Source organism: Neolamprologus multifasciatus, chromosome 14, assembly GCF_963576455.1.
Source record: "Neolamprologus multifasciatus chromosome 14, fNeoMul1.2, whole genome shotgun sequence".
Classification (NCBI taxonomy): Eukaryota; Metazoa; Chordata; class Actinopteri; order Cichliformes; family Cichlidae; genus Neolamprologus; species Neolamprologus multifasciatus.
This window is the reverse complement of record NC_140452.1, coordinates 12,793,349-12,820,285: the sequence shown is the minus strand read 5'-3', so window position 1 is coordinate 12,820,285 and position 26,937 is coordinate 12,793,349. Positions and strand designations below refer to the sequence as shown.

The 26,937-nt window shown below is 37.0% G+C and overlaps 1 protein-coding gene across 1 annotated transcript; it reads right to left on the bottom strand.

Annotated features, from left to right (window-relative positions):
- Position 1: 1 nt before the first annotated feature.
- LOC146503668 (SR-related and CTD-associated factor 4-like) lies at positions 2 to 26,922 on the bottom strand. The gene is made up of 18 exons (XM_085184056.1): positions 26,795 to 26,922; positions 25,046 to 25,129; positions 24,349 to 24,393; positions 24,088 to 24,249; positions 23,880 to 23,997; positions 23,022 to 23,155; positions 22,764 to 22,910; positions 22,371 to 22,444; positions 19,500 to 19,587; positions 19,219 to 19,302; positions 18,999 to 19,078; positions 16,923 to 17,092; positions 16,264 to 16,364; positions 16,056 to 16,169; positions 15,788 to 15,944; positions 15,610 to 15,701; positions 652 to 790; positions 2 to 434 (listed from the first exon to the last, which is right to left on the bottom strand). The coding sequence occupies exons 1-18, from the start codon at positions 26,822 to 26,824 to the stop codon at positions 4 to 6; spliced, it is 2,250 nt and encodes a 749-aa protein (XP_085040182.1). The 5' UTR covers positions 26,825 to 26,922; the 3' UTR covers positions 2 to 3.
- Positions 26,923 to 26,937: the final 15 nt, after the last annotated feature.

Below are 26,937 nucleotides of genomic sequence, written 5' to 3'. Positions count from 1 at the left end.
CATTTACCACCTCCCTCTGTGAAAAGGTGGACACCCAAATCCAGGCCTCCCATTTCGGAACTGCCTTCCTTCCCTGTCATTTATGCTCTCGGGTCCCATGGAAGGATGTCGATGGAAAGGGGGACCGCGAGGAGGGAACGGCATGGGCATTCTGAACCTGTCTGATGGAAACATGGGTCCTCCTGGAATCATCTGCGGGGGCATTTGTGGCATGCTTGGAGGTGAGAGGAAAGGAGGCATATGAGGATTTGTCATGCAGGGAGGCGGTTGAAGAGGTGGCATACCCGGGCTGGGTCCCTGCATGATAGCAGGGCTCGGCAGGGTCATTACTGGTGATGTGGGATGCCCCAGCTGGTTGGCAGTCATGACATCAAGAGAAGCACCTTTCTTTCCTTTAGGATCTTCTGTGGATATCTCTGGAGATTTTATACTTCCTGTTGCAAAAGAGTTTAAGATAAGGTTGTACTGATTTTCAAACAGAAATGAAGTATAATTGCAGCAGGAAAAAAAAGGAGAAAACATTTAAAGAAATGCAGCATAGATCTGACTATATTTTTACTAAATTTAAACACAATCTACTTTGACTGCCTCTGAATCTTAGGTTTAGATAACAGATTTTAAAATCCATAGCATTTAGTGAAGATTTCTCACCGGCTACCAACTTTATTGGATCAAACTCTGTGGGGATGAAAGGAACTCCTGCTGGAGGCATGGATGTAGGAGATAGCATAATAGGGCTTGGGAAGACAGGCGAACTTCCGATGAGTTCTGTCTGTTGAACTGGTGGTAACTGGAAGACAAAGAAAAATAATGTTATCCTTAAAATTAATGTAAATGAAAAAGATAATCTTCCTGATGTGACCTTAAAGATTTTTTTTAAATTCAATTCAATTTTACGTATATAGCGCCAAATCACAACAACAGTCACCACAAGGTACTTGCTGTTATATGGTAAAGACTCTACAATAATAGAGAGAAAACCCAATAATCAAACGATTCCCTTTAAGCAAGCACTTGGTAATAGCGTGAAGGAAACACTCCCTTTAACAGGAAGCAACATCTGATTCTGGTTCAGCATCTTCTGATTCCATAGCATAATGTTGCTCATTGATAACACCCACTGGTATTCTTTTGGTGTCATTTGAAAAAAAAAGTTTTTAATTGGTATTTTATTTTACAGCATTGCTCAAAGTTTTCATTCATCCACAGAAAACTGAGTTCTCTGCTGCTAATCACACACTATCAAACTGAAATAAACATTAAAGCTGTTGCAAAAGGTTAAAAGGTTGGCATGTGGCAGATGTCCACAGATCAACAAGAGGCTAACACCTTCACCTTGCAAAGTAGATTGCACAGTAGATTTAAGCGCTGTATTTGTTTATTTGCAATACAATTTTTGAAATTGCACCAACGTTTGGTCAGGTAAAAGTAATATATGACTTTTACGTCTTTAAATCTGCTAAAATTCATCTCAGTTTGATTTATGATCAAAGGTATGAAAGGCATAAAAGTGTGCCATGTTGACCTTTAGGCAATCATTTACAAGTCAGTAATCATTTTAAGAGGAATCAGTCTCATAAAACTTTACCAGAAACAGAATAACTTGGTTATGTGACACTGATTACAAAGAAAAAGACCACCACTTCTAAGAATGCGAACGAACTGAACTTTAAAGGGCATGGCATTTAAAAAAGGTTTTAGTTAAGAAGTTCAGGTTCTAGACAAATGTTTTACTTTCAGGTAATTTTTTACTGAACTGAACCACTAGGACCTCGGATACCTACCTTTTCCATACATGACAGCAGCTCTCTATATATTTTTATAAGGTTTTTCATTCACTTTCAGTATTCGAGGTTTGAAGTTGCATTTGTCTCTACATACCCAGCGAACACTAAAACACACACCTCTGAACCGGCATAAACAAAAACGTCAGATAGGACACTTTTGCCAGACTGAACAGTTTAATCATTTCACTTACTTTTAAGAGAATTGTATTACATTTCACTTTAAACATACTTTAAGAAGTTTATAGTGCAGTAAATAAAAATCAAATAAAGGTTGCATGGCAGATGTCTTCTTTGACAACACAATTATTATGTAGGAGTAATGGATAATAGTTACTGATTTGTGAATAATTGTACATGAATAACTTGAGCTTATATTACAGTTTTATACTACAGTATATTTCTAACTAAATCGTCAGCTCATTCTTTTTCTTTAGACAATATTTTCTTAAAATATATCACAAAATTTGGGTTAACTTGGGGAAAAAAAAGCAGATGTCAGTGCAAACAAAGGCAGCAGAACTGTAAACACAGATCTAAAGATAAAAGACATTTTATGAAAATTGACCTAATAAAAGCTTGACCTTATTTGACCTTGAAGAGAGGTCAGAGGTCAGAGTAACATGATATTTAAAAATCCCAAATATATTTTCCTTTATATTTATATGTTGTCAACGTAAACAATGGCAGTTAGAAATACAGTTTTATATAGCTCTATATAGCACTATTATCACTTTGGGCTTTTGATCACTTTATTGACCTTGAAGGAGAAGGTCAAAGGTCAATGTGACATGATATTTTAAATCTGTATAAGGTACTTTCTGTATTTTGACAATGTACAGCACACTTGTAAGAATCATAGTTTCTAGCTTGTCAGGTTATAAGGCTTTATTCAATGAATGACTTTATTTGTCTTTTTAAAATCTAAAGTAACAAAGTCCACTTTGAATAAAAGCCGCACAACAATGGCTCAAAATAGCTAAGGAAAGGATTAAACATTAAATATGTCCAGGAGTTTGACCTGAGAAAGGTTTTTTTTACCCCAGCGCTTGTCTACTTAGTGAAGCATTGTAAACAGTGCTCATCACAAGGTCAGAAATAGGAAAAAACAAAAAAAAAACAAAAACAAAATAGGGTCAAATAAGTAACATAGAGCAACCCAAACAGACAAACACTGTACCTCTATGACACAGACCGAGAGCTTACTGTAGTATCATGGATATCACTGAACTGCCTTTCAAATCATAGGACTTTTAATTGTATTCAGTTGAAGGAAAATATTTGTGAAGCTTTTGGTATTAACATGATTTCTGTATTGATTACACATGAAAAGGTCTGATGTTCTTCTTAATGGATCCCCAAATTGGATAAGCAGAAGAAAATGGGTGAATCCCCAAAGTTTCATCTTCCCCTTTCATTTTAAAATAAAAGAATACAAGTTTTATGAAATTTAAGTTCATATGAAATATCTAAAGTATACATTGCTACTAGCAACAAAATTAATATCTTTCTAAAATAAAAATACTATAGAAAAAAAGTTATATTACAATGTTTATCTATATAATTCATGAGAATTATTTATTTAATAACAAAAATAAAAACATTAACTAAATTACCATTTATTATTTTAGGTGTGACTACATTATCTTAAAGTAAAACAATACATAATAATAAGGAACATTTTCATGATGCTACGTTTGCTGTATGAATGCATCCTCAGGTAATTTAGTTTAGATACAGTATTGTACTGAGTATTAAGGCAGCCCTTATCTGTTTACTATTTGTTTCACACTTTTTGTTGTTTTCACTGAATTCAGGGTGTTTGGGATAACCGACATGCTGAAAGTGAAGCTCTTGCCAATCAGATGTTTTTAAGATGGTATTGCATGGTGGGTCAGAATCTGATGCTATTTTTCTGCCTTCATAATTTTATTAAATCTGACAAGATCAATGGCTGAAATTAAATGCCAAACCATGACAGAGCCTCCACAGTATGTTAGAGGTTGCTGTAGGCATTCACTGTTGCACCCATCTCCCGATATAATATAAAGATTTTACATTTGGATTCATTCATAAAACTGAGTTTCAGTTCAGTTCTTGTTTAATTTGGCATAGCTCACCCCTTTCTGCCCATTTCCCGTCTTTAAAAATGGCTTCTTGACAGCCATCCTTCGACTAAGACCACATATGAGTCTTTGGTAAGCAGATGAATCAGTTGAAGGCCCAGATGCATCTCTTAGGTCTTGTGTCAGGTCTTTCCTGGATTGTTTTCCTGTTTCTTAAGGACACGACTTTCTGACACTGTTCATCTGCTGTAGATTTTAAAGCCTGCCTCTTCTTCTTACCTCTTCTTGTCCAGTTTCCTCAAAAATATTTAAGAGCATATTGCATTATATCAATACATGCCAAATTTCTGGCTATAGGCTCTTTGGAATTGAGGTTGGTGGTGAAAAATACAATTTCATGCCTGTCAGACTGTGTCACCTTTGGCATTTTACATTGATTCAATTACAGAAATGGGAATCATTTTCATTGAATATGACAAGATGCAAGTAACACAGTCTCTAAATATACAATTTCAAGTTGGTTCTGTTATATGTACACAACACTGGATCGTTCACTGAGATCCGTGTCTTTTTTATGCTTTAATGATTCTTGAATCCGTGTTAGGTGACAGATTTAAAAAAAAAAAAAGAAAGTCCTGTGAAAATGGTCAGGTACAAGGACTGGACTGAAAATGAACAAAAAAGCAGAAGGTTGTCCAAAGCAAAACTTTGAAAGACCTCCAGCCTGGAGAACTAGACCTGGACTTTTGCACAGTACTATATACATCTTAAGAATAAGATAAAAATCAATAGACATCCTATTTTTGTTTAGTTTTCAACTACAGGAAAGAATTTCAATAATTCTCAATAATTCCATCTGCAAACCTAAATTCATGCAAGTTATGCTTGTGACCCCTTGAATGCACGATAATCACTGATCAGTAAATCAGTGAACACATGAGGTTAAAAGGCTAGCAAATGCTGCAGATTGATCACTATTTGTTTCAGCCCAGACATTCTCTCCTTGGTGCCACGGAAACTGGAGAACAAATCTTGGTGCTTGTATAGAATACAATATGCTGCTCACCCTTCTTTGCGACTTCCTAATATCAGGACAACTAATACACACAAACCAGAAATATTTAGATTCATGTGTTAAAAATTAAGCTGTAACCTCTGATGTGCACTCGTTAAAACAATCTTCTTTAGATGTAAATCTTAAATATGTCATGAATGTCGTCAGTAACTCACAGGAGTTGCCAATTAATCATTCGTCACATATTTAATGATTCTCATAATGCCACCACTATGAATTTCATTTGGAGACAACTACACATGCACGTGTCTTTTTTAAAATTTAGATATATTATTAAACAATATGTGGCAACCATATCACCGTATCCCTGTTTTAAAGTTTTAATGTTCATAAATTCATGAGGTTATCTGTAGCCAGAAGTCACAGAAGAGGTTAGCAAGGTGGATCCATGTATCGTGCACACACTCTGATTAGTACCAAACAGAAAATACTACAATTTCAATAACAAAGACTGAAGCACAAACAGGTTGCTGTCCATTTGGCTAAACAGCAAGCAGTAATATTTGTCAGATAGCATACATGGTCGAGAACTCTGTGATTCAATTGAGAAGAGATGAAGCTTGGCAGATAGCTGCTATCCACAGCTACTGTGACACAAGTATAAACAGATAACTGATAAAAAATAATGCCATCTGTACAGTTTTTATGTAGGTGTAGTTTAGCTACCAGGACTGACCAGTACCTTACTGTAAACTTATTTTTTTAAAGTTGGCCATTTAAACATGGAAGTCTATGAGGACTGACTCACTGCTTGAATCAACCTCAAGTGGCCACTTGAGGAAATGCACTTCTAACCACTTTCATTTTAACTGCACGTTGCAGCACCCACAGTTTCCACATGTCGGTTGTATGATGTACATTGACAACAAAAAGCATGCAAAGCATTTGGAATATTGCAATATCTCCATTGATTACTCATGAAATGTGATCTGATCTTGAGCCTAATCACAATTATTGAAAAAGAATCTGACTAAACTAATAACTAAAAGTAACAGTAAATTAGTAACCACAGTTGTATTTCTCATATCTTTACTGAGCATACTAAATAATAATTCAAATTGCAGGCTGAAAAAAATTATTTCAATACCTGTGCTGCCAACTTCTCCAAGAGACACTTAAAATGGGAGAAGTGTAGGTTGTAGTCCCTCCCTATAAATAAAGGCACAGTGGGTGGCCTGCAAAAATCTCACCAAGAGCAGCATTCACACTTTCCAGATAATGATATATAACAGATGATGGTAGGTATCTGTTATATATCATTATGGAAGAATTTCCAGCTTTCTGGATACAGGTTTTTTGGGGGGGGGGGGGGGGGGGGGAGCCCACACATCAACTTCATAGCCTCATTCTAACTGCAAAACATGATGAATGGCATTGGGCTGCTGTGCTACAGGGCATGGATACAGTGGGAGCCACTGAAACACACAGAAACACTGATGAACACTAAGTTTTGCAGATTGTAAGGAAACAAAAATTCTTCTTACCAATGTACACGCTGTGTCTGATGGAGGCTGTGAGCCAAAATAATTCTAAGTGAAGAGTTCACTTACTTTTTCCAAATCTGGACTAAGAGTGTTTAGGCAAAAAATAACTTTAAAAAAGAGCTTCTGTGTTGAGAGTTTGGATGTCAGATCACATTTTTTAAATAATTTTATAAATAATTGAGTTTATATCCCAGTAATTCCAAATCATTCACAACTTTTTAACAATGTAAGCATTTATCTGAAGTCACAGCGTGTAGGAAATGTAACATTGTTCGCATACACCTTGTGGCCCTCAGATGAAGGACATACCTGAACTACACTCAGCCTAAACTACCATCACTTGATTTAAGATTAGCAGTTTTAATCTTAGGTAAAAAGCTGATTTGTTTCTTCAGGCAAGACAAAGGAATGCTGAAAAAAAATCTACATTTAATCTGGACAGCAGTCACCAGGTTTTAATACTCATAATTTTACTGAAAAGCCAAATTGAGACTCCACAGTGGTGTACATTTCTGTCTGCAATACTGCATATTTTGATACTGCCATTGGAGGGAACCAAAGGGAGGATTTTTCCACACTGAAGTTTAAATGGTCAAGGCACTGAAGGGGGCAAGAGTACAGTAAGTTTTTCCAACATTGCCACATCTACCTTTTCTTAAATAATTACAAATAACTACCTGGGGCAGGAATGTATAATTTAACTCCCTGCTGCTGTGACCAATACACTATATGTTCAAAATTTTCTGTCACATCTCTTAAATCTTTGAAATCAGTCCAATTGCCATAGTATAAAATCAAGCATGCAGCCATGCAGTCTGCCTTTACAAACATTTGTGAAAGAATGGGCCCTTTAAAAGAGTTTGTGGAACTCAAGCATGGTACTGTCATAGGGGCCCTTCCCAGATATTTCACCATCAACTGTAAGTGGTTTCACTGTAAAATGGAAACATTTATGAACCACAGCAATTAAGCCACAAAGTTCAGATGGGGTTACCATAGGTTTGAGCCGCATAGTGTGTAAAAGTCCCCAACAGTTGACTTGTTGCTGATTCAATGACTCCAATTTTAAACCTCACGTGGCATGAATATCAGTACTAACACTGTGTGCTGGGAGTTTCAAGTTATGGTGTTCCAGCTCCAATAGTTGTAATAGTCAGGTGGCCCAGCACGTTTGTCTAGAAAGTGTGTGTTAGCCTTCCGGACACAGCTATCAGCCTTTGGCAGATGATGAAATTTACTGATAAGAGCTGATCAAATTAATCTATTAAGTCATGTGAATTCTGCACTAGCCAAACTAAAATGTCTAGTTTCATTTCCCCCTTAAGATTTCTTTCATTTCAGTACAATATATACAGTTACAAAGAAAAAAAAGTGTATTGTTGAAAAGACCTCCCCCCCAACAAAAAAACATATGGCTATTAGCATGGGAAAAAAACAGACTTGATAGTTACAACTGGGTAGCAACATAATGGTCTGCTCTTACCCTGGTGTTTCACTCCATCAGCAGAGTATAACAACTGCTTCATGTTTCCTGCAGGCTATTCCCACAGAGGAAGCCCCATGAGGCACGGAGCCAGGCATAAGCTGTTTGATCAAGATCTGATCCTTGATGAGTGTCAACTCAATGCTTTCAATCAAAATAATTCCTTTGGTCTTTGTCTATTGTGCTACTTAGAAGACTTGTGAAAAGACAGTAGCGAGATAACTTACAATAAACTGAACTTAAGAACCGACAATTTAGGATTCTTCTCTTTTTTTAAGGACAAATATTCAAAGAGCCATTTTATTATGATGAAAATTTCCATCATCTTCCAACAATCCCATGGCATCATCAGGGTGCGAAGCACATCCAAAGATAATTGTTATGACCCTTACCTTTGTGGAGACTCATGTGAGCCTGATGTTCTTCAAACATGGATCTAGATCATTGTTGTATTACTCGATGTAACCGAAGAATCCCCTCTTTTCTTGAAATTTCACCTGATTTCAATATGACTGAAACAACACTGCATATATTTTTCATAACACAAGTTAATGAATGCTGAACTAGCAGAACCTGAAATGCATGTCTCTAAATAATGTGTATTTTAATTAGTTTGATATTTTAGAATGGAAATGAACTTTGAACACACATAGTTGGATCAATAAAAAGAGATATATGAAATTTTTAAAAGACCTGTTTTTTTTAACAAACAAAAAACATGTTTAATACTAAATAAATACAATTAAATAAATACATGTACATTCAGCTATTTCCTTTTTGTTAAATCTTGTGAAATCAGATGAAACCCCAAGTTTAATGTGGGACACATTTCACGCAGGTTGCCCTTCCTGACACAACCCTATTACTCTATTTTTTGGAGCTTGGGCCCAACGCTAGAAGTACACTAGCTTGTTATCCCCTGAGGCTAGGCTTTGGTCTCCTCCCTTCATGTGTAAGGTTAATGTGTTAACTACTACACAAAACACCCCCCACCCCAGATAACATATCCTTAATGGTCAGGGAAATTTGTAGAAAAAGGTTACTCAGAAAAATTAAAACAATATCATATAGAAGTTTAAGGTAATTTATATAAAGATGCTGTACACTTTGTGCTGTTAAAATGTTTTTGTTGCCCGTGGATTTCCACACTCTATAACAGAAGTTAAACTGTGTCAACAGTCTGGATGACCTATGAGTTAACTGATTGTTTCTTGTTACTTTAGGTATTTTCATCATTTTGATGCGTCTTTACCAGAGTAAGAACCGTTTTGGTCTATAGTTTGCCTTTTCCAAATGTAATAAAAGAAACATCTTTTATAATGTCTGTTTTTAAAATATTCTATGGTTATTTGTCAATAGTGAATAATGTATTATGAGAGCTTAAGATTAAAAATTAGTAATTAATCAACATGTTAATGTGAGTTGGTTTGAATTTTTTGGGCTTCTATTGAGACACTTGGCTTATAACAATAGTAATATTTGCCATTAAGCAGAGCAGAGGACTTTAACCTTAAAAAAAACCCCAGAACATTCACAGGGTGTTATGATGCAAAATATTTCTTCTACTTCTACAGATTTTTCCCCCCAACAAAGCTCGGTCCATCAAACTTCTGTGAAGTGACAAAAGTGTAAAGGCTGAAAACGACACAAGCCACGAGCTCCAAGGCTTGTTTCCTCATTAATAAGATGCAGAAGCTGGAATGATTTGCTGACAAGCCAACCACACTGTGTTGAGCATGTCAATCTTTGATTCAATTGCATGTTTGGTGCATACATTTTCTACCTGGCACTGTTTAGCTCTGTGTCCTCCTTTCCAATGTCTCTTCCTCGACCACTTCTCTCCTGCTGCTGCTGCTCTTGATGTTGGCTGACATCAAAACTCCACAGAGTCAGTCAACACTTACTGCTTCATGTTATTTGACATCATTTGACGCTCATACCTCCCAGGTGACATGCTGTACAGACGGAAGAGCCAGTAAACGTAGCTGGGATGTGCCGATCCAAGGAGAAAACTGTAAAACTGCAGCTTCTCTGGACAGCTGAAGTCTATCAGTGTATGAAAAAAAGATTGCCGGTGCATCCTGTGATGTACTCATGTCAAGACAATGTCAAGACGTCAATGCTGAGAGGTATTACATACATAGAAAACAATAGGTATTTTGTATAAGTTTCTAGTATTTTGCCAGTATTTTTTCTCAGATACTCAGTTATTTTAGTCGGATGATGTCACGGAATGCAGTTTTTCTTTTAACAGAAGGTTTTTTCTGAAAAGGTTTCTTCAGTTTGTACTCAGTATCCAAAACATGTGGTTTGTATACTCTTGCAATAATCACAACTTGTTCTGACCTTCCCAAGCAGAGCACCGAGGAAGACTAAACATTTATATAAAGAGGTTAACTCCAAAAGACAAAATCACTTCAGGTCTAAGTGACTCACATGGTTGCCATGTATATCATCCAAAGTGAAACTTTCCCAAAAGCCGTTCAAACAGACTTTGGATGGACATTATTTCGATGTGCAGGATTATTGCCACAGAACTTCACAGAAATAATAAGTTGGTAAAATATTTTTGTATGATCTTACAGTTCAGGCAGAGGGAAGATGTCATTAGCGAAACAAGTAGTCAACAACATGAGTATTTTTGCTGCAGTATTCTGCTGATGCTGCAGGATTAGTAATGACAGCATTTAAAGATCACATACATAAACTAATCCCCCAACTAGTGCGGTGGGTATAACTTCTCAAGGCTAGTGACCACAACTATTTTAAACAACACTAGCATCAAATCATTTGTTTAATGAAGAAGTCCAGAAAAAGACTCATGTGGTTTATAAGCATTCACTTCATCTCAGTGTGAAATTTTGTTCTTTTCTGTTTCAACATTTATGTGTTTACTGTGCTCATCTCATGTGCCTGTTCACATCAGACACGCATCAAGTGGAGGTGAAGAAAAACTGGTTAAAAGACCTGACTGGTCAGGAGGACTGGTTAGTTTTCGAGACCGCTCTCTCCAATTGAACAAAAACAAAGTACGGACCAGAGTGCGGACCAGCGTTTTCTATTGGAGATGCAGCAAGAAAGTGAGAGGCTGCATGCAAATGGGTGAGGGAAAAGCAGGGTCAAATTTGTATAGTCACAAATTTACATACATCAAATGTAACAAAGGTATAGTTGCTAAGCATTTAAGTGACTTTAAGGCATGTTTGGATTATTTTTTATTATCGCCTTGAGAAGGATTAAATTGTGATACCTGTAGGTATCACGGTCTGTCAAGTTCCTTCACTGACTGAAATTTTTCTCTGCATCCATTTTATATCATTTGGCATAAAGTGGTTCAGCGTGCAAACTACTGCAATCACTACTTGCAAGTCTGCTTGACATCTGGCCATCAAGCCAATAGCTTTTATTAATATAATCTGGTGGTGAGGACAGTCAGTCATCGTTCAGCATCAGTCAGAGGATGGCATAAAAACAGTTGTTTCAGTAGGAAATGGGCAAAGACAGCACTATCAAAACAGATAGTTTCATACAAGAAACCTGTGATTAATTCATACCTACCCACCTAACCAGACTAAGAGAAATGGTTTTATTGTTGGTAGGCATTAAGGAGTTTTTCCTTTCATAATTGATCCATGTTCCATGTCCAGCAGAGATTTAGTTGGAGTTAAATGTGACACTCAAACCTGCTGTATTATTAAAATAAGTTCAGCTGCTCCTCAAAGATAAATTCTTAGAGGTTAATGTTATTTGACTGTATGTGGGGTGAGACTAACTCCGTTAAGATCAAGATCTTGAAGCATTGGGTAATAGCGTAAAAACAAAGAAATGAACAAACAAACAAACAAAATCATGTTTCCAATACTCAAAAATTGGCCAGTTTGCTACAGTTGCTGTCGGCTTACCTTGTCTCCCACTTTGATATTCCTCTTCCCACTTGGACTTTAAGTCCCACCAGCAGCCAACAGTCACGCATAGTCAATTCGAACTTTTCTTCCAAGTGAGGTGCTAGAAAGCCTATTTTAGCTCGTAGCTTTAGCTTCTTAGAGTCAGGAGGACTTAAATGTTACTTTTAGGTTTATTAAAAACAAATAATTGTGATTAAACGTGAGACTCACTCTTTTGTATTATTGTCTATACTTTCATGAAAACTATTTACTTTTTTACTTGGTTATATGTTAAAATTCACACCCACTCCAACCCATATTTTTCATATATTTTTGTAATTCAAGCACTGATCAATGATTAACTCGTGATTTTTGTAATAAGTAAAAGTTACACAATTACTAATAAATTTGCCCAGCACACATTCTGAAAAGCACAGCTTGAATACTGAAACAGAGAAAGGATAACAGGAATATTTCCCTCTACACACACCACAATAATTAAAAGATTGTATGATTCCCATTTTATTGGAATAAGTTATATAATACAGTACAAGATTATTGAGTTAAGGTGCAAGCATATTTCAAGACAGAAAGAAGAATTTAAGATAAGCACTGCTGAAAGTAAGGCCTACCAGTAGAGGAGCCTATCTGAATTGTGGACATGCAGATTTTTTGGTTGCAGAGAGTAAATAGTCTGACATTCATTTAAAACAGAAATACGAGAATTTCTCTAGTAAGACTGACAAAGGTCAGTATATGATCTGATTATGCCTCAAACTATTCCTCTTCCCATGAAAGTTTAACATGTATTCTTTGACTATACAAGATTATAATATATTCCTACCCTGACAACATGTTTATCCCCATGCTGGTACCTACAGCTGCCCTTTCCCTGTGTGTAGGATACCTCATGAAAAATGGTAAAAGCATTCTCACTAACTGAAGTGCTCAGTCTGGTTTAGGCAAAGGCTACCTGAGCAGAACATGCAGGAGGTGGGTCATCCACAGGTTTCTTATGAATTTAAATTATATAGAATAGACCTTGCTATATTCTCACATGGTCACAATAGGGTCTTATATTAAGAACGTAACACATAAAAGAGCGTTTGGTCTGATTTGACCACGTTGGATCTTTTCATTCTCACACAGCTACAGGAAGTAATGCATATAAAAGCTCTGTGTGTGACAATGGCTTTAGATTAGTCCGTTTTAACAAACACTTACAGGTGCAGGGGTAAACAAACAGAACAACTCCCCTTTTAACTGCAATAATGATCAATGTGCTGGCTTTCAGGGGAATTATTCACAAAAATGGAAAAAATAATATGTATAATTAGTTTTCATGAGTGCATGTTAACCTGCAATAACTGTGTTTTTGTCCTGTCATATTTAGACAGGAAAGAGGTCCTTCTTTATTGAGACCACCATGTTTTGCAAAAGCCTACAATTAAGCAAAGGATAGATGTGTATAAACGATAAAATGCATTCAGAAGCATGAAGGTGAGTAGTTTGTATTTACAAATTTAACCTAAGAAGCTTAATTCTATCTGATCAACACATTTGTAACACAACCACAGTGACAATGACGCAGTTATCAAAGATATAACTTCTGTCTCACCCACAGACCGCAGAGAACAAATGTTATTTTAAAGTTTTTCTAGAGCCAAAAACAAACTTATATTACTTATCAGAATACCTGCTCAACAATAATGAACATATACATAAGTGATCTTTTTGACTCCCCCCTTCCATACTGGTATGTTTTATACAGCCACAGCGCACATGTTAAACTAATATGACTAGTGCAAGCTAAAATAAAGTCCCTATGCAGAAAAACCGCCACATTCTTGTAAACTTTACTGTGGGCTGAAGGTAGCTGGCCCTGCTCTCTCTCAGCAGAGAAAGCAAGTGGTTCCCAGTGAAATGATTTTGGCAAAGGTGATAATATGGTAAAGGTAATAATCACTAAAAATGCTATTATAACAGTTTTCCCCCTGCATTTATGTTTTTAAATTATATGCCACCAAATGAATAGATCTGTTATGTGTGCCAGTTATAACTTATTTTGTAAAATTATCAAATTGTATTTTTATGGGTATGGCTTTGACGTTCCCAAAAAAGGCCAGTTTGGAGACTCTAAAGCAGCGGTCCCCAACCTTTTTTGTGCCACGGACCTGTTTATGTCCGACAATATTTTCACATAAGGTGTTGGGGATAAAGACAACTAAATAAAACCAGTACCAGTACCAGAAACAAAAAGGATTTATTCATAACACACGTGAAAAGACCCAGGGAAACCGAGTTAACGATAAAAAAAAAATAATGATAAAAACCGATAAAAACCATAAATTTCACACCCGCGCCTCAACTCCCACGGCCCAGTACCAAACAACTCACGGACCGGTACCAGTTCATGGCCCGGGGGTTGGGGACCGCTGTTCTAAAGTATCTATGGATAACTTGACAAAAAACTTTTTGCATAAGAATCAAAATGGTAACTAAAGCTTACAGAGGCCTGAAGCATAACTCAAGCATGAACACATTACACTGCTTTTTCACCTTCATGAAACAAAACTGTGCATATAAAAAGAGTAAAAACCATGGTAACTGTAGGATGCAGATGCCTGAAGCATAAACACATGATAATGTTTATTCCCTTCTCGAAGCTCAACTTTGTGCATGCAAGATTTAAAACAAGGGCTAAACTGTAAAGTGTAAGCTTATCTACAAATTTATTTTAAACACAACTAACAAGTTGCATTTACATTTATTTCTTTTACAGGTTATTGGAAAAATGTATGTCAGAGTAGCAGTCTCACCACTGAGAACAAAGCTGATAAGCACTTTTTCCCTGGTATTTGTGCATGGTACCATCTGACCTTCAGCCCACCAGCTGTGATTTTACCAGAAATAAGCACAAGTCTGTGATGTACTCCAGCGTGTTTATGTTGCACATATTTTGCTTTCACTGTCCATTTCCTCACCATTTACATTCCTGAAGTGCTCAAAAACTGCACTTTACATTCTGCACATAGACACAATCACCACTGGAAGGTAATTATCTTGTGTTGTGTATTGTTATTGTATATTTGCTACACCACAACACTACAGTAAACCTGAAGGACACAGCCAGTGTTTTCTAAACCAGTTTTCAATGCCAGCTGGTTCTTGGTCTCCCTTGTGCTGCCAAACGATCAAACAACCGAAATTGTCCTCAATCCGGTTATTTATGAAAAACATCTCATACATTTTTAATCACACCCCTAAAGATCTTTAAGTGCTCCTTAAAAAAGTGTTTTGACCTACAGACAATGTAGCAATGTACAGCAACATACTAATTCTTAGTTTTTTCTCTCATCTTCTTGATATTTTAACAAATGTTTTAATTTTATATTTTTTCCATTTCCTTTCCTCCTTCCTCTTACACCTGTGTGCAGTAACATGGGCAGCGATGATGTCGGCATTCTCCCAACATCAGCTGGTTGCATTACACAACTCCACCCAGCCAGTTGTATCATATTCTCATGGTGAAAGTCATTATAAATGCTTTAACACACTGAGCAGAACTTAGAAATGAAAGAAATGTGAAACATGTTTCTTTAATATTCTGCCTTCTCTTAAATAATTTATTAAATCTTCAACGCAGTGATGTGACTTTTTAAAAGACGACAAAGAGGATGATTCAGATAGGCTCCACTACTCATTGTTCAACAAAAATTTATTAGCTTTACAGCTTTCACAAGAAAGATTGTTAAGTCTTTCTTTAAGACCATTAAACCCATAAAAAGAACACTTGTAGTTAAAAGGTGTTTAAGGACTGCAATTAGCATTACCTGAACATGAGCAGAGACGATTCCATCTGGTACACTTTCCAACACTCCATTAACAGCTGCCTGATTGTTGATGTCTTTGGTAATATTCCACTCTGCAAACAAACAAAAAAGTACAAGGTTTGTATATTCTTGCAGCAGGTGAATTTTGCTGAAACTCAAATAATGGCTAATTGTTTACCTGGATTTAGTGTTTCTACATCCAGCATACCACCTTCGCAATAGCTCTGCAACTCCTCAACTTTGACTTTATTCCAGGGGATGTAGGTAACTCCCCGCTCCACATCCCAGAACTTTTTGTGAGCAGGTTTTATACCTTTATTCAAGGCCCAAGCAATCTAGGGAAGAATGATGTTTGGTATAATCATTAAGTTATCAAATAACACTAACAAAAAAAAAAAACCTACTACAAAACTAATACACAAATGGAAATTAAAAACATTGCATACCTTAACTGGTTTCTGATTGACTTTGTATGACCCCCTACTGAGTTTGTTCAAGGCTGTGTAGGCATCTTGCCTGTGAACCATAACAATATAGGCACAACCCCTTGGAGGAATCATCTGGACACAAAAGGTGAAATGCATTAAGATCATTGAAGCTTGTGTAAATCAATAATGTTTATAAGCATCTCTGACATGAATTGTCCAAACTTACATTGATGGACTCAATCTGCCCAAACTCTTCCAAAAGAGACATTACATCAGCCTGCTGGGTTTTCTTGTCTAACTGTCCAACCCAAAGTGTAGTACTGCAAACTATAAGCAAAAAGAAAGAATAACAAATTACATTAAGGATCAAGGCTTTTAGATTTTTTTAAACCAAGAGTTCACACTTAGCTCTAAAATGTATTGACTTAAATAACTCATGACTGCTGAAGCCTCAGATTTTGTAAAGATGAATTTATACAAAATAAATTATTCTAAGAAAATTACAATACATACCCTAGTAAACCACTACTATAGACTACTACTATATAAAGACATTCATTAGGTGTTCTGATGTACAAGAAAATAATCCCCATTACAAAATACACTTCACCAAAATAAATGAATAAGTAAAAAAAATATCCCACTGAGCTCACATAAAATAATCAAAATGTCACCTTAAACTTTCACTTTGTCTGCAGTGAATATAAAGCTTTATGGAGTTTAAAGATGCTACACATTTGAATCTCTTAAATTAAATCGGCTTCTCTCTTTTGGTTTAGACAAGTTGATACAGTAGCTGCAAGTGAAACTGAGTAGTGATTCCTGGAGCTTTATGCACGCCATCATCTGTGACATTTAGTCGTGTTTATTGGTTTGAGTACATACCACTGAGCGTCTGACTCTTTATGCTGGAAAGACCTTTTTGTCTGCGCTCTCTATCCTTTTCTCTTTCACTCCTATCCTGAGAATGAGATCTCCAGCGCTGTTCTCGGGAGAGAGAACGCCTTGACCTTCTTGAGCGAGATGAAGATCTTGATCTTCTTCTCCTTGGAGATCTGAAATACAAAAGAATAAAACCAGTGAACACTGTTTCAAAAATAATCCAATTCGCAGGCAAAAACAACTCTATTCAGATGGAAAGAAATGACAAGATGACCAGAGTGTTTTGGGACTTCACTGCTTGTAATTTGTGCTCAATAATGCATTGAGGTTATTAAATACTTTCCTGGTCCACTATAATATGAAAAATATTTACATTTATTTAGAATTTTGGTAACTGTAACACATGTTTAAAGGAGTGATACAGCAATGGCTTTCTGATTTTGGCAGGGATAGCCAGAAGTTAGTGTTGACATTGTTTCCTACACAAAAAGACTTTTCCATATGCTTTCTCACCATCTCCAAAAATAACAGTCTATGGCTTTGGATGTAAAATACTGATGTTAGGCTATATAAACCACTGTCTCATGAATCATGACTCGTATACATGTAAAACAAGACAGATTTGGAGTATTCTATGGACTCTGACCCAAACACAATTATATTTTGACACAAGTTTTTTTTTTCCAAGGAATCAGAAAAACTATTCAGAGGTAGCCAAGAGAAAATTCTTTCTTCTACTTCACCCCAAATATTTTTGTCTAAACCTTGGCATTGACCAGAAAAATCAGGCAAATAAATTCACTGACTTTGAAATGAGGGCACCTGCAGCATAAAAACACCATCTTTCAGTTTTAGGGCTTTATTCTTGTGTCACTCTATGAACACTGAAATACATAACTCTCAAAAATCAATTTGCACAATTTTAACTGATGAGCAAAGTGGTTACCTGGAACTAGGGGTGGGCGGTATAAACGGTATATGGTAGAAACCATATAAATTTGGCCAACGGTAGAGATTTTGACCATACCGCATGTTGATGGTGGCATCAAGCTGCGCCTCTTTTGATCGAAAGCATTGCAGCGGTTGCAAATTATGCCAGATGACAGTAAAAGTGAAGAGCCGAATCAGTTTTGGAATATAGGGAAAGCCAAAAACTGCGCTACCTCCACTTCCGTACCATTGATTCGTATTGTGGATGGATTATCTCAGTTGTTCTCCTAACTGAAGTTTGGTCCGTTTATAGCACCCTGCCATGTGATTGCATTTGTCCTTAGCCACCAGAAACCCTCATGTTAACTTTTATCGAGTGGAAAAAGGTTAGCTTCACTGTGCTAATGTTATGCTAACATAGTTGTTTTGCTAGCGATCACGTAGGACATCATTATACACCAGCTAGTCCAACTTCAGTAACCCTACAAAAGCCATTGCTGTTTAGTTTTATGTCTTCATTTATGTTGGAAGTGATAGCAGAGCTGTACGTTTGAATTTTTTCAGAAATCTCTCGGTCAGAACATGGTATATCATGTTTAGGTGGAAACTAACTTCCTGACTTCTAACTCTGTTGAATTTAATAAATTCTGTTTTCATGGATGCCAGGATGTTAAACTTAATTGTTACACTTGGTAAAGCAGCAACGCTGATCATTTTATTAAAGATGAAGAGTTTAGACAGCTTTTAACTCTCAGTGATGCCGCAGTGTTCGTTTGACTTTGACCTGAAGCAGACGGCGTTTTGGACCCAGATTACTCCGCGAGGCTCCTGACTATGGCAGCCGTAATGCTCCGACAATCCATCAAGCAGTGCGGCTTCGTAGCTTACCAAAGTTGTACTAAAACATTTTTGACACATTTCTGCGCGCTGTGTACAACATAAAATCGGTTCAAGGTCAGTAAGCACAACTAGAAATCATACATAAGGCGCACTGTTGATTTTTGACTAAATCACAGGATTTTAAGTGCAACTTATAGTGTGTAAAATACGTTATACAGAAGAAAAGAATATATCGAGATATATATCGTTACCGCACATGCTTCAAATTATACCGCAATATGGATTTTAGGCCATATCGCCCAACCCTACCTGGAACCAGATCTGGATCTTCTCCCATGGCCTCTGTGCCTGCCTTCCCGCCTCATAGATAAATCTTCTCTTGAACTTCCCTTTAGGAGAATGACAACAAGACAGGTTTTTTGTTTATTTTCCACAGTTCATAGCATAGGCCAAAATAGAAATGTTCCTACCACTAACTATGATAAAGTACGTGTGAAACAGAAAGTTTACGTTCAAGACAAATGCTTACCCGGGATCGAGAGTAAACCTCATTTGTGGACTGATATCCATCTGGAATCATATGATGCTCAGTTTGACTCATTCCACCACTGTGCTGGATCGACAAAGAGACAGCCCCAGAAAAGAAAGTGTTAAAAAAAAAATCTTAAAAATAAAAATCACTGGAACAAAATTTTTTGTGTAACATGACAGAGGGGAAAAAAATAGCAATTTGATAGATTTGCAAGAATATGAAGAGAAAACGTCTGAGAGGCAGAAAAGTAATCATATAAAACTGTTATAGACGGGTACCTTTATGTCCTCAGTCTGATTCATCATACGCTGATTAATATCTGTGTTGGGCCCCAGACCAAGAAACTGGTTCATCACATTTTCAGGTCTGTTATGACAAAATACACACTCCATATTACAAACACATGTGGTAAATGTACTAAAGTAAAACAACACTTAACCTAACTGTGATCATAGGCATTTTTTGACTGCAGACACTTACACATAACACAGCAAGAATAAACCAGTCAATAACATGATCAAAAACATCTACATTCAACATGGGATTTTTAGTTTTAACTTTTGTGTTGTGTGCACAAGTACATTTTAATTTACAAGAGTAATGGGCAATTTCAGCTGTATAAACTATAGCATTATGAGTGACAGTTTTGGTGGACACTAGTTGAACAACAGTGTGGTCAGCCTGCTCCCCCCTATACCATTAATTCACACACTCACTTGAGCAAGTATCAAAGTAAAAGTGCTTTCATTTTCAATTTCTGATATCCACTGCAATGCACTGTTTTGTCTCTTCCTATTTGGCTAATACTGGTCAACCACAAGATTACTCTCAATGCTCAGGCTCTGCTACTCAGTAGGATGCAACCCCAGACCGTGTGCTGTAGTCACACATGCATACACAGATATATAGCACGTGTGGACAGTGTTGGTGAGTAACGGAATACATGTACCGCCGTTACGTATTTAAAATACAAAATATGAGTAACTGTATTCCGTTACAGTTACCGTTTAAAAAGGTGGTATTTAGAATACAGTTACTTTGTTGAAATAAATGGATTACACAGTGGTACTTCCCTGTTTCATATTGTGGCAGGTCAGGCCTGTTTGGGTTTTGTTTGACAGCTATGTTCTGTTGTTCCAGGCGGCAGCGTTACGGTTGCCATGGTTACAGGGTGACGCTCTCTCTCTCTGCGTGTTTCCTGGGTGAGAGAGCGCCTTTTTGTTGTTGTTGTTGTGCTAAGCTAATAGGCAGAATGCTACCGGTATAGCTCTAAAGAATGTAGCCTCATGGGCAGTGTAGTCCGTGCTGCAGTGAGAATGGACTGCCATACCCGTTATGTGTCTGTGAGCGAGGGAGGGAGAAAAAGGAAAAGTACGAGCTGTCATCGAGCAAAAACAGGAGCTGGAAGCATGTAAATACAATAATAACCACTGCAGCCAAGAAGAGTGCCTGATGAGCCCAGTTGTAAGTAAGCTATTAAGACTCGACAGTACACCGTGTTCGTGTTTTCCTCCAAAAACAATAAGTTCCATTGGAGCAACCTTTCAACGCCTCTCTCTGTCTCTCGCAAGCAAAGTTGACCCAGACAACAAAGTAAAGCTAGTTTTCGGCTACGAGCCCGACATAGAACCCACCGTATTAACCAGAGGTCCCTTTACTACGGTTCAGAGCCGCGGACCTTCAGTAACAGTAACAATTCACAGCAATAGTACATTCATGAAGTTGTAAACAGCATGATAATATATTAAGTAATCCAAAGTATTCAGAATACGTTACTCTCATTGAGTAACGTAACGGAATACGTTACAGAATACATTTTGGGGCATGTATTCTGTAATGGAATACATTTTAAAAGTAACCTTCCCAACACTGCGTGTGGATAATGTTGAGGGGAGTGATAAAATGTGCAAATAAAGCACAACCTTTTAAGTCAAAACAAGCAACATAGCCCACTACGCTTAAACCATTTCCGCACAAATATCTAAACACAAAGCACGGAGCGTTCACCCGACGGCATGTACAGGGACATGCCGGGTGCTGAAGACAACATCTCACAGATTCTGAAGCTGCAGGTTTCGTCACTCTCCAACTAAAATTCATTGAACCAGCAGAAAAAGAATATCAAAACTACGCTTCACGTTTGATAAACATTGTCATGAATTCGCTCTTACCTTACTTCTTTCAGCCAGTGTCCAATCAGAAATCTCTATTTTCTGCATTATTCGCTCGCATATTACACACCAGTCTACTGTTGTGTACAGTGCTGTCAGCTGCGGCTTTTTGTTTTCCAAAAAATGACCTCCGACAAGAAAGCCTAATATCTGCTGTTCAATACCGAAGAAATTTCAACTTTTACAAATTGTACCAAACCACAAAACGCTTAGCTATGTCTCCAATTTAAACCTCTAACTTTGCTCTGCTTCACTTCAGCAGTATCAGGTAATGTTCATCTGTTGGTTCATGGTTTTCTTCAGTTTTTGATCTACTGAAGAATATTTTTAAGGTACATGGTAAATGGCCTGTATTTATATAGCACTTTACTAGTCCCTAAGGACCCCAAAGCACTTTACACATCCAGTCATCCAGCCATTCACACACACATTCACACACTGGGGCGCACTGACAGAGGCGAGGCTGCCGGACACTGGCGCCACCGGGCCCTCTGACCACCACCAGTAGGCAACGGGTGAAGTGTCTTGCCCAAGGACACAACGACGGAGACTGTCCAAGCCGGGGCTCGAACGGCAACCTTCCAATTACGAGGCAAACTCCCAACTCTTGAGCCACGATCGCCCCAGGGGGCGATCCAGGGGGTTAACTTCTAAAAAAAAAGCCAGGCCAGCAAAATCTCCTTAATATTATTCTCAGTTACTTTAACACAAAGGCATCTGCTGTGATGCTTACACCTCTGATGAAGTCTCACAAGTGTCAGCTTTGTTTTTATACATAGATTTTATAAATGGATATAAAATTATATGGATATTTACTAATAAATGATCATAATTATAATATTTCTGACTGAGTCAAAACAGAATTGAATCAAATCGAATCAGGATCTTGTAAATCAGAATTTAATCAGTTATAGAAATCAGTGATGATAGCCAGCACTACACACGTGTAAAAGCACGAGTACATTTTCAGAAACTCACTGTGAGTGAATGTTGCCTTCAGTAGCCATTGTGTCTTCAGGTTCATCATCATAGTCAAATCGGTCAAGAAGTTTCTGGAGAAAAATATACATAGATGTTTTGAGGATAGGGATACAACTCCTTTTTGTCTACCCTAAAGCTGTTTACCAACCAACATTAAACAACAAAAGTGGAAATGAACACTAACAAGCAGGTTATATCACACCAATAAAATCCGTATAACATGGTGAGATTAGATGGTGCTGTACAAATGGGACAAATATGCAAAGTTGACTGCAGCCATCTAAAAGTCTTGTATAGAATTTAGGAAAACAAGGCCCATTGTGTCTTTGGTTGAAATGCCAACCACTTGTATTTATTAAATAATCATGTAAATGAGAGCTGTGCCAGTACCTCAGCTAATGAGCTTTTCTTTTCAGTGTGTGAACTGTATGCGTTGAGCTGGGCATGTGGCATCTGAGGCTGTTTTGGTAGGTTGTTTTCAGTGGTGGCTGCTAGGGTCTTATCTGCCTGCTGGATGTTCTGGAGCATCCTCTGCAGCTAGAAAGAAAAAAAAGGAAAACAAACAAACAAAAAAAACAACAGGCGCTATTTAGACCTAACACAACATTAGTTAAACTGCTGGAGGACATAAACCACATTATTACTTACCTCCTGACCATGTGGAGACTGAAACAGCTGTGCCACAGCAGCTAAGGCATCAGGACTGGGTAGCTGGGGGACTGTAGGCATGACTGGAACATTACTGACAGGAGGCCGTGTCTCTGGTTGGGGCTCAGTAGGAACTGTTCAGATACAATAAAACAGCTTGTGTCTGCATGATGAATTAATACTATGGATAGGAAGTGAGAATTGGTTCCCAGTAGCTTAATTTATTTGAATGTTATTCTGCTTGCCTAACAATTCCACATATTGGTTCCACTTGCACTTCTGCTACAATCACCAGATTTCAGTTTGGATTTATTAATTTATTTTTTCAGTACCAGGAGAGGAAAAAACCGGTGCAGTCTGCAGCATGGATGTGGCCATTACCTTTATTTTTATTGCTCAAAAAGACAAAAATTCAACAATAAACTGCATACAAGACAGAAACAACTGAAACCACCTAGACAGACAACATGCTAATGCTAAGCTAGCCAAGAACAAAGAGTGATGTTAAAGGGCTGGGCAATGAATGCTGACCTCGGGCCAGTAGCCAGACTTTTACTTTTTTGAGTAATGACCCCAAAAATGATCACCACAAAGCAGGGAAATGACTCCAATGTGCACAGTTGTTTGACAAAGCATGCAATTTATTAAAATGTTGCTTAGCGATGGTGGTGACCCTCAAAACAGAGAGAATTAGCACCCAAGGAGAATCAATAAGTAATTGAATTGATAAGTGATATCGATAACTGAACTGGAATCGCTAAATTCTTAGCAATCCCACCCTCCCTAATTACAACATAACTTAATTTGCTCTCAGATAGTTAAAAACACTGCCCAAAGTTCCACTACCAGTTCTACTACCTTCCACTGCAGGGCGAGGTGCAATAACACCATTTGCCATATCCATTAGAGGCTGAAGGATGTCCATGTCAAACACACCATTCTTCTGCCACAGGTTAAGGACACGGACAATTTTAGTCTGATACGGGGGGAAAAAGAAAGAAAAATCTATGAAATTTTTTTTAAAGCATTTATTGTACTTATATAAATTACTTGAAACACAAAGTACCTTGTCATCCTCTGGGCAGCGATAGAGGTTTTGAAAGGTCTCTGTGAAGTTTTTCAAGAATCTTGGACCAAATACATCCTTGTCAACACCAAACTGATGGCGTGATTGGCGAACAATGGAATCAACCACATATAAACCAGGAACTTTTAACTCAGGCTTGCACTGAAAAGAAACAAAAGAAATTACAGTCCGCATCTGTAAAATGCACTTTTATCTAAACTTGGCAACATAGTAAAGATTAAACGGCTGAATAATACATACCTTCTTAATGAACTTTTCAACAATCTGGACAACGTGTTTGTAAAGCTAATGAGACAAAAAAAAATATTCAGTCACAGGATGACTATCAAAATGGTAGCATAAGACAAATAAAAACATGCTGTTTTGTGCTAAAAAAAAAAACCCAAACTCATTTACTGCATGATTTCTTTAATCAGTCGAAAGAGTCATCAAACACTTCAACTACTCTTCTCAGCTAAAGCTTCAAAAACAAAAAAAACATCATTTTGCCAAGAGCAAAACTTCTGATAGGGTAAAGTAGAAAACTCATTATGCTTAAAATATATGTGGAATAATAATATTCACCACCCCAGGCCTATGACAAAACCGTTTGCTCATAGTGATTGCCTGATGTTTTTATTATTATCATTATTACTATTATTATTCACACACACAGGCACAGATATATACTGATAGAGATATAAATGTGTGTATATAAAGTCTCTACACTTAAGATATTATGATTATCATTAATTACCACACAAAACTGTAGCACTTTGTTTAAAAAAAATATAAAAAATAAAAATCAGAAAGTCCACGTAATACCACAGCTAATACACATAAACCTACAGTGTTTGTTTGTTTGTTAAGTTTCTTTGTGTAAGAACCACAACCTCGGGTTTTGTCTAAATATTTGCTCATTATGCACGATGGTATCCAACAATAAAATTCACTTTACCTTGATAGCCTTGATGGCTGATTTTGTTACAGACATCATTTTAGCACGGGATATTGGCGGCTTCATGTCAATCATGGAGAACAACTAAGAGGTAATGAAAGAGGAAAAATGTAAAATTAGTTCATTTTAAAAAAGAGAAACTGGCATACAATTATACTAGATATGTGGTGTCCTTTATAAAACAAAAGGACAAAATAATAATAAAATGTAGCAACAAATAGACCATTCAGTAACAGGAAAACCTCAAAACTAAAAAAAACAAAAACAAAAAAAACAGTCTTTAATAAAAGTTTGAAAATTAATATTTTCCCCTCTGGTGCTGCGATAAGTGGCAGCTTGTCACAGCAGTTCTCTTATATTTGTTTATTGAATTTATTTGGATATAAAGTGATAGAGTTGATTTTCCTTTTATGGAAGCCTAGTCAAGTCAAGTTTTGCAAATCTACTTTTGGGGTTTCTTCTCAGTGTACTATTAACAATGGAGAATCTTTACCAGCTGATCACACTAGTTATTCTACTGAGCAAAGTGAAGACTGTCGTCCTCATGGTGACAGCAAAGTTACAGCATTTGATCTAAGTGGAGAGCTCAGAGAATAAAATATCAGGTCTGCTTAAGCTATCATCATGGTAAATGTGAGGTCCATGGACGATAAAATAAAGACAAGCTTTATGAGGTGATTAAAACCCAGAGACAACAATGAGTGTAATATAACCTGTTTCACAGAGACAATGCCAGACTCACACTTCCCTGACCATAGTGTAAGTGAACCTGGCAGTAGGACTTTCTGAGCAGACAGTGATGTTAGTGCTGACACAGCAGTCAATCAAATGACCATATTTAAATCCTCTGTAGAGTAACCTCTGCACCACTTACTGGACAGACAGCACAAGACTTTCTCTAACATTGGCTTCAGGTCTGTAGCTTTTTAAAATTTTACAATATTATTTCCATCTATGAAATTGTGCTGATCTTTTTTTTCTTTCTTTTTTACAGTTTTTACATTAATGTAAATAGCTCAGTATCTTTTTTGTACAGAAAGTTTACTCCAACATGACTCTGTATTGTTAAATTTTATTTATTAATAGTCTTTAATCATATATATGCTTTAGTATAGTACTTAATTTAGTATAATACTTAATTTTCACCAACAAAGCAACGCTGACACAACAATATGCAAGACATCACATAAACGGCCACTTGAGTTTTCTAAAGCTGCAACAAATTTAAAGAATACACAACTCAAAAGTGTTACTTAAGCGAGCGGATAATAAACACACTTCAAGTATACAAAACATTAAATAATCCAGTAGCCTTTATGAAAAGCTTTGCTTGCTTAACTCGTTGGAAGCAACAGTAAATATCCGAACACCTTTAGGCTAATGTGTTAACGACAGCTGTATTTCACTAATTCTACAAAAGTGACGTATGTCCCTACAACAATCATTGATGGCCTGTGCATCTTTATAAATAAAGTAGAGTAGGGCTAAGTTAATAATTAAGCTATATGAGTACTAAAATCAAAGGCCGTCTAGGATTAACGTACTAGCATCAAACTACAGTTAAGCTAATGCTTAGCAGATACAATGTTTACGTTGCAACTGGACACTAAGCTGGTATTGTCCCCATGGTAAAGAAATAATAACCACTAATATTAACTGTCAAATAAGAAAATAACTGGCATTCGTTAGCTCTGGCGTTATATTTGCTTTTGGCTCGTGGGACTTGAGTAAAACATGAAAAAACTTTACCTCCATGTTGAAGGCGTTCACTGCATCCATAACGACTGGTTAATGTTGAAAGCCGACTGACTAGTCTTTACATTTGATTACTTTACCTTGACCATAACCACGCGCAGCTTCACCTAACTATAGCATAACAACCACGAGCATCG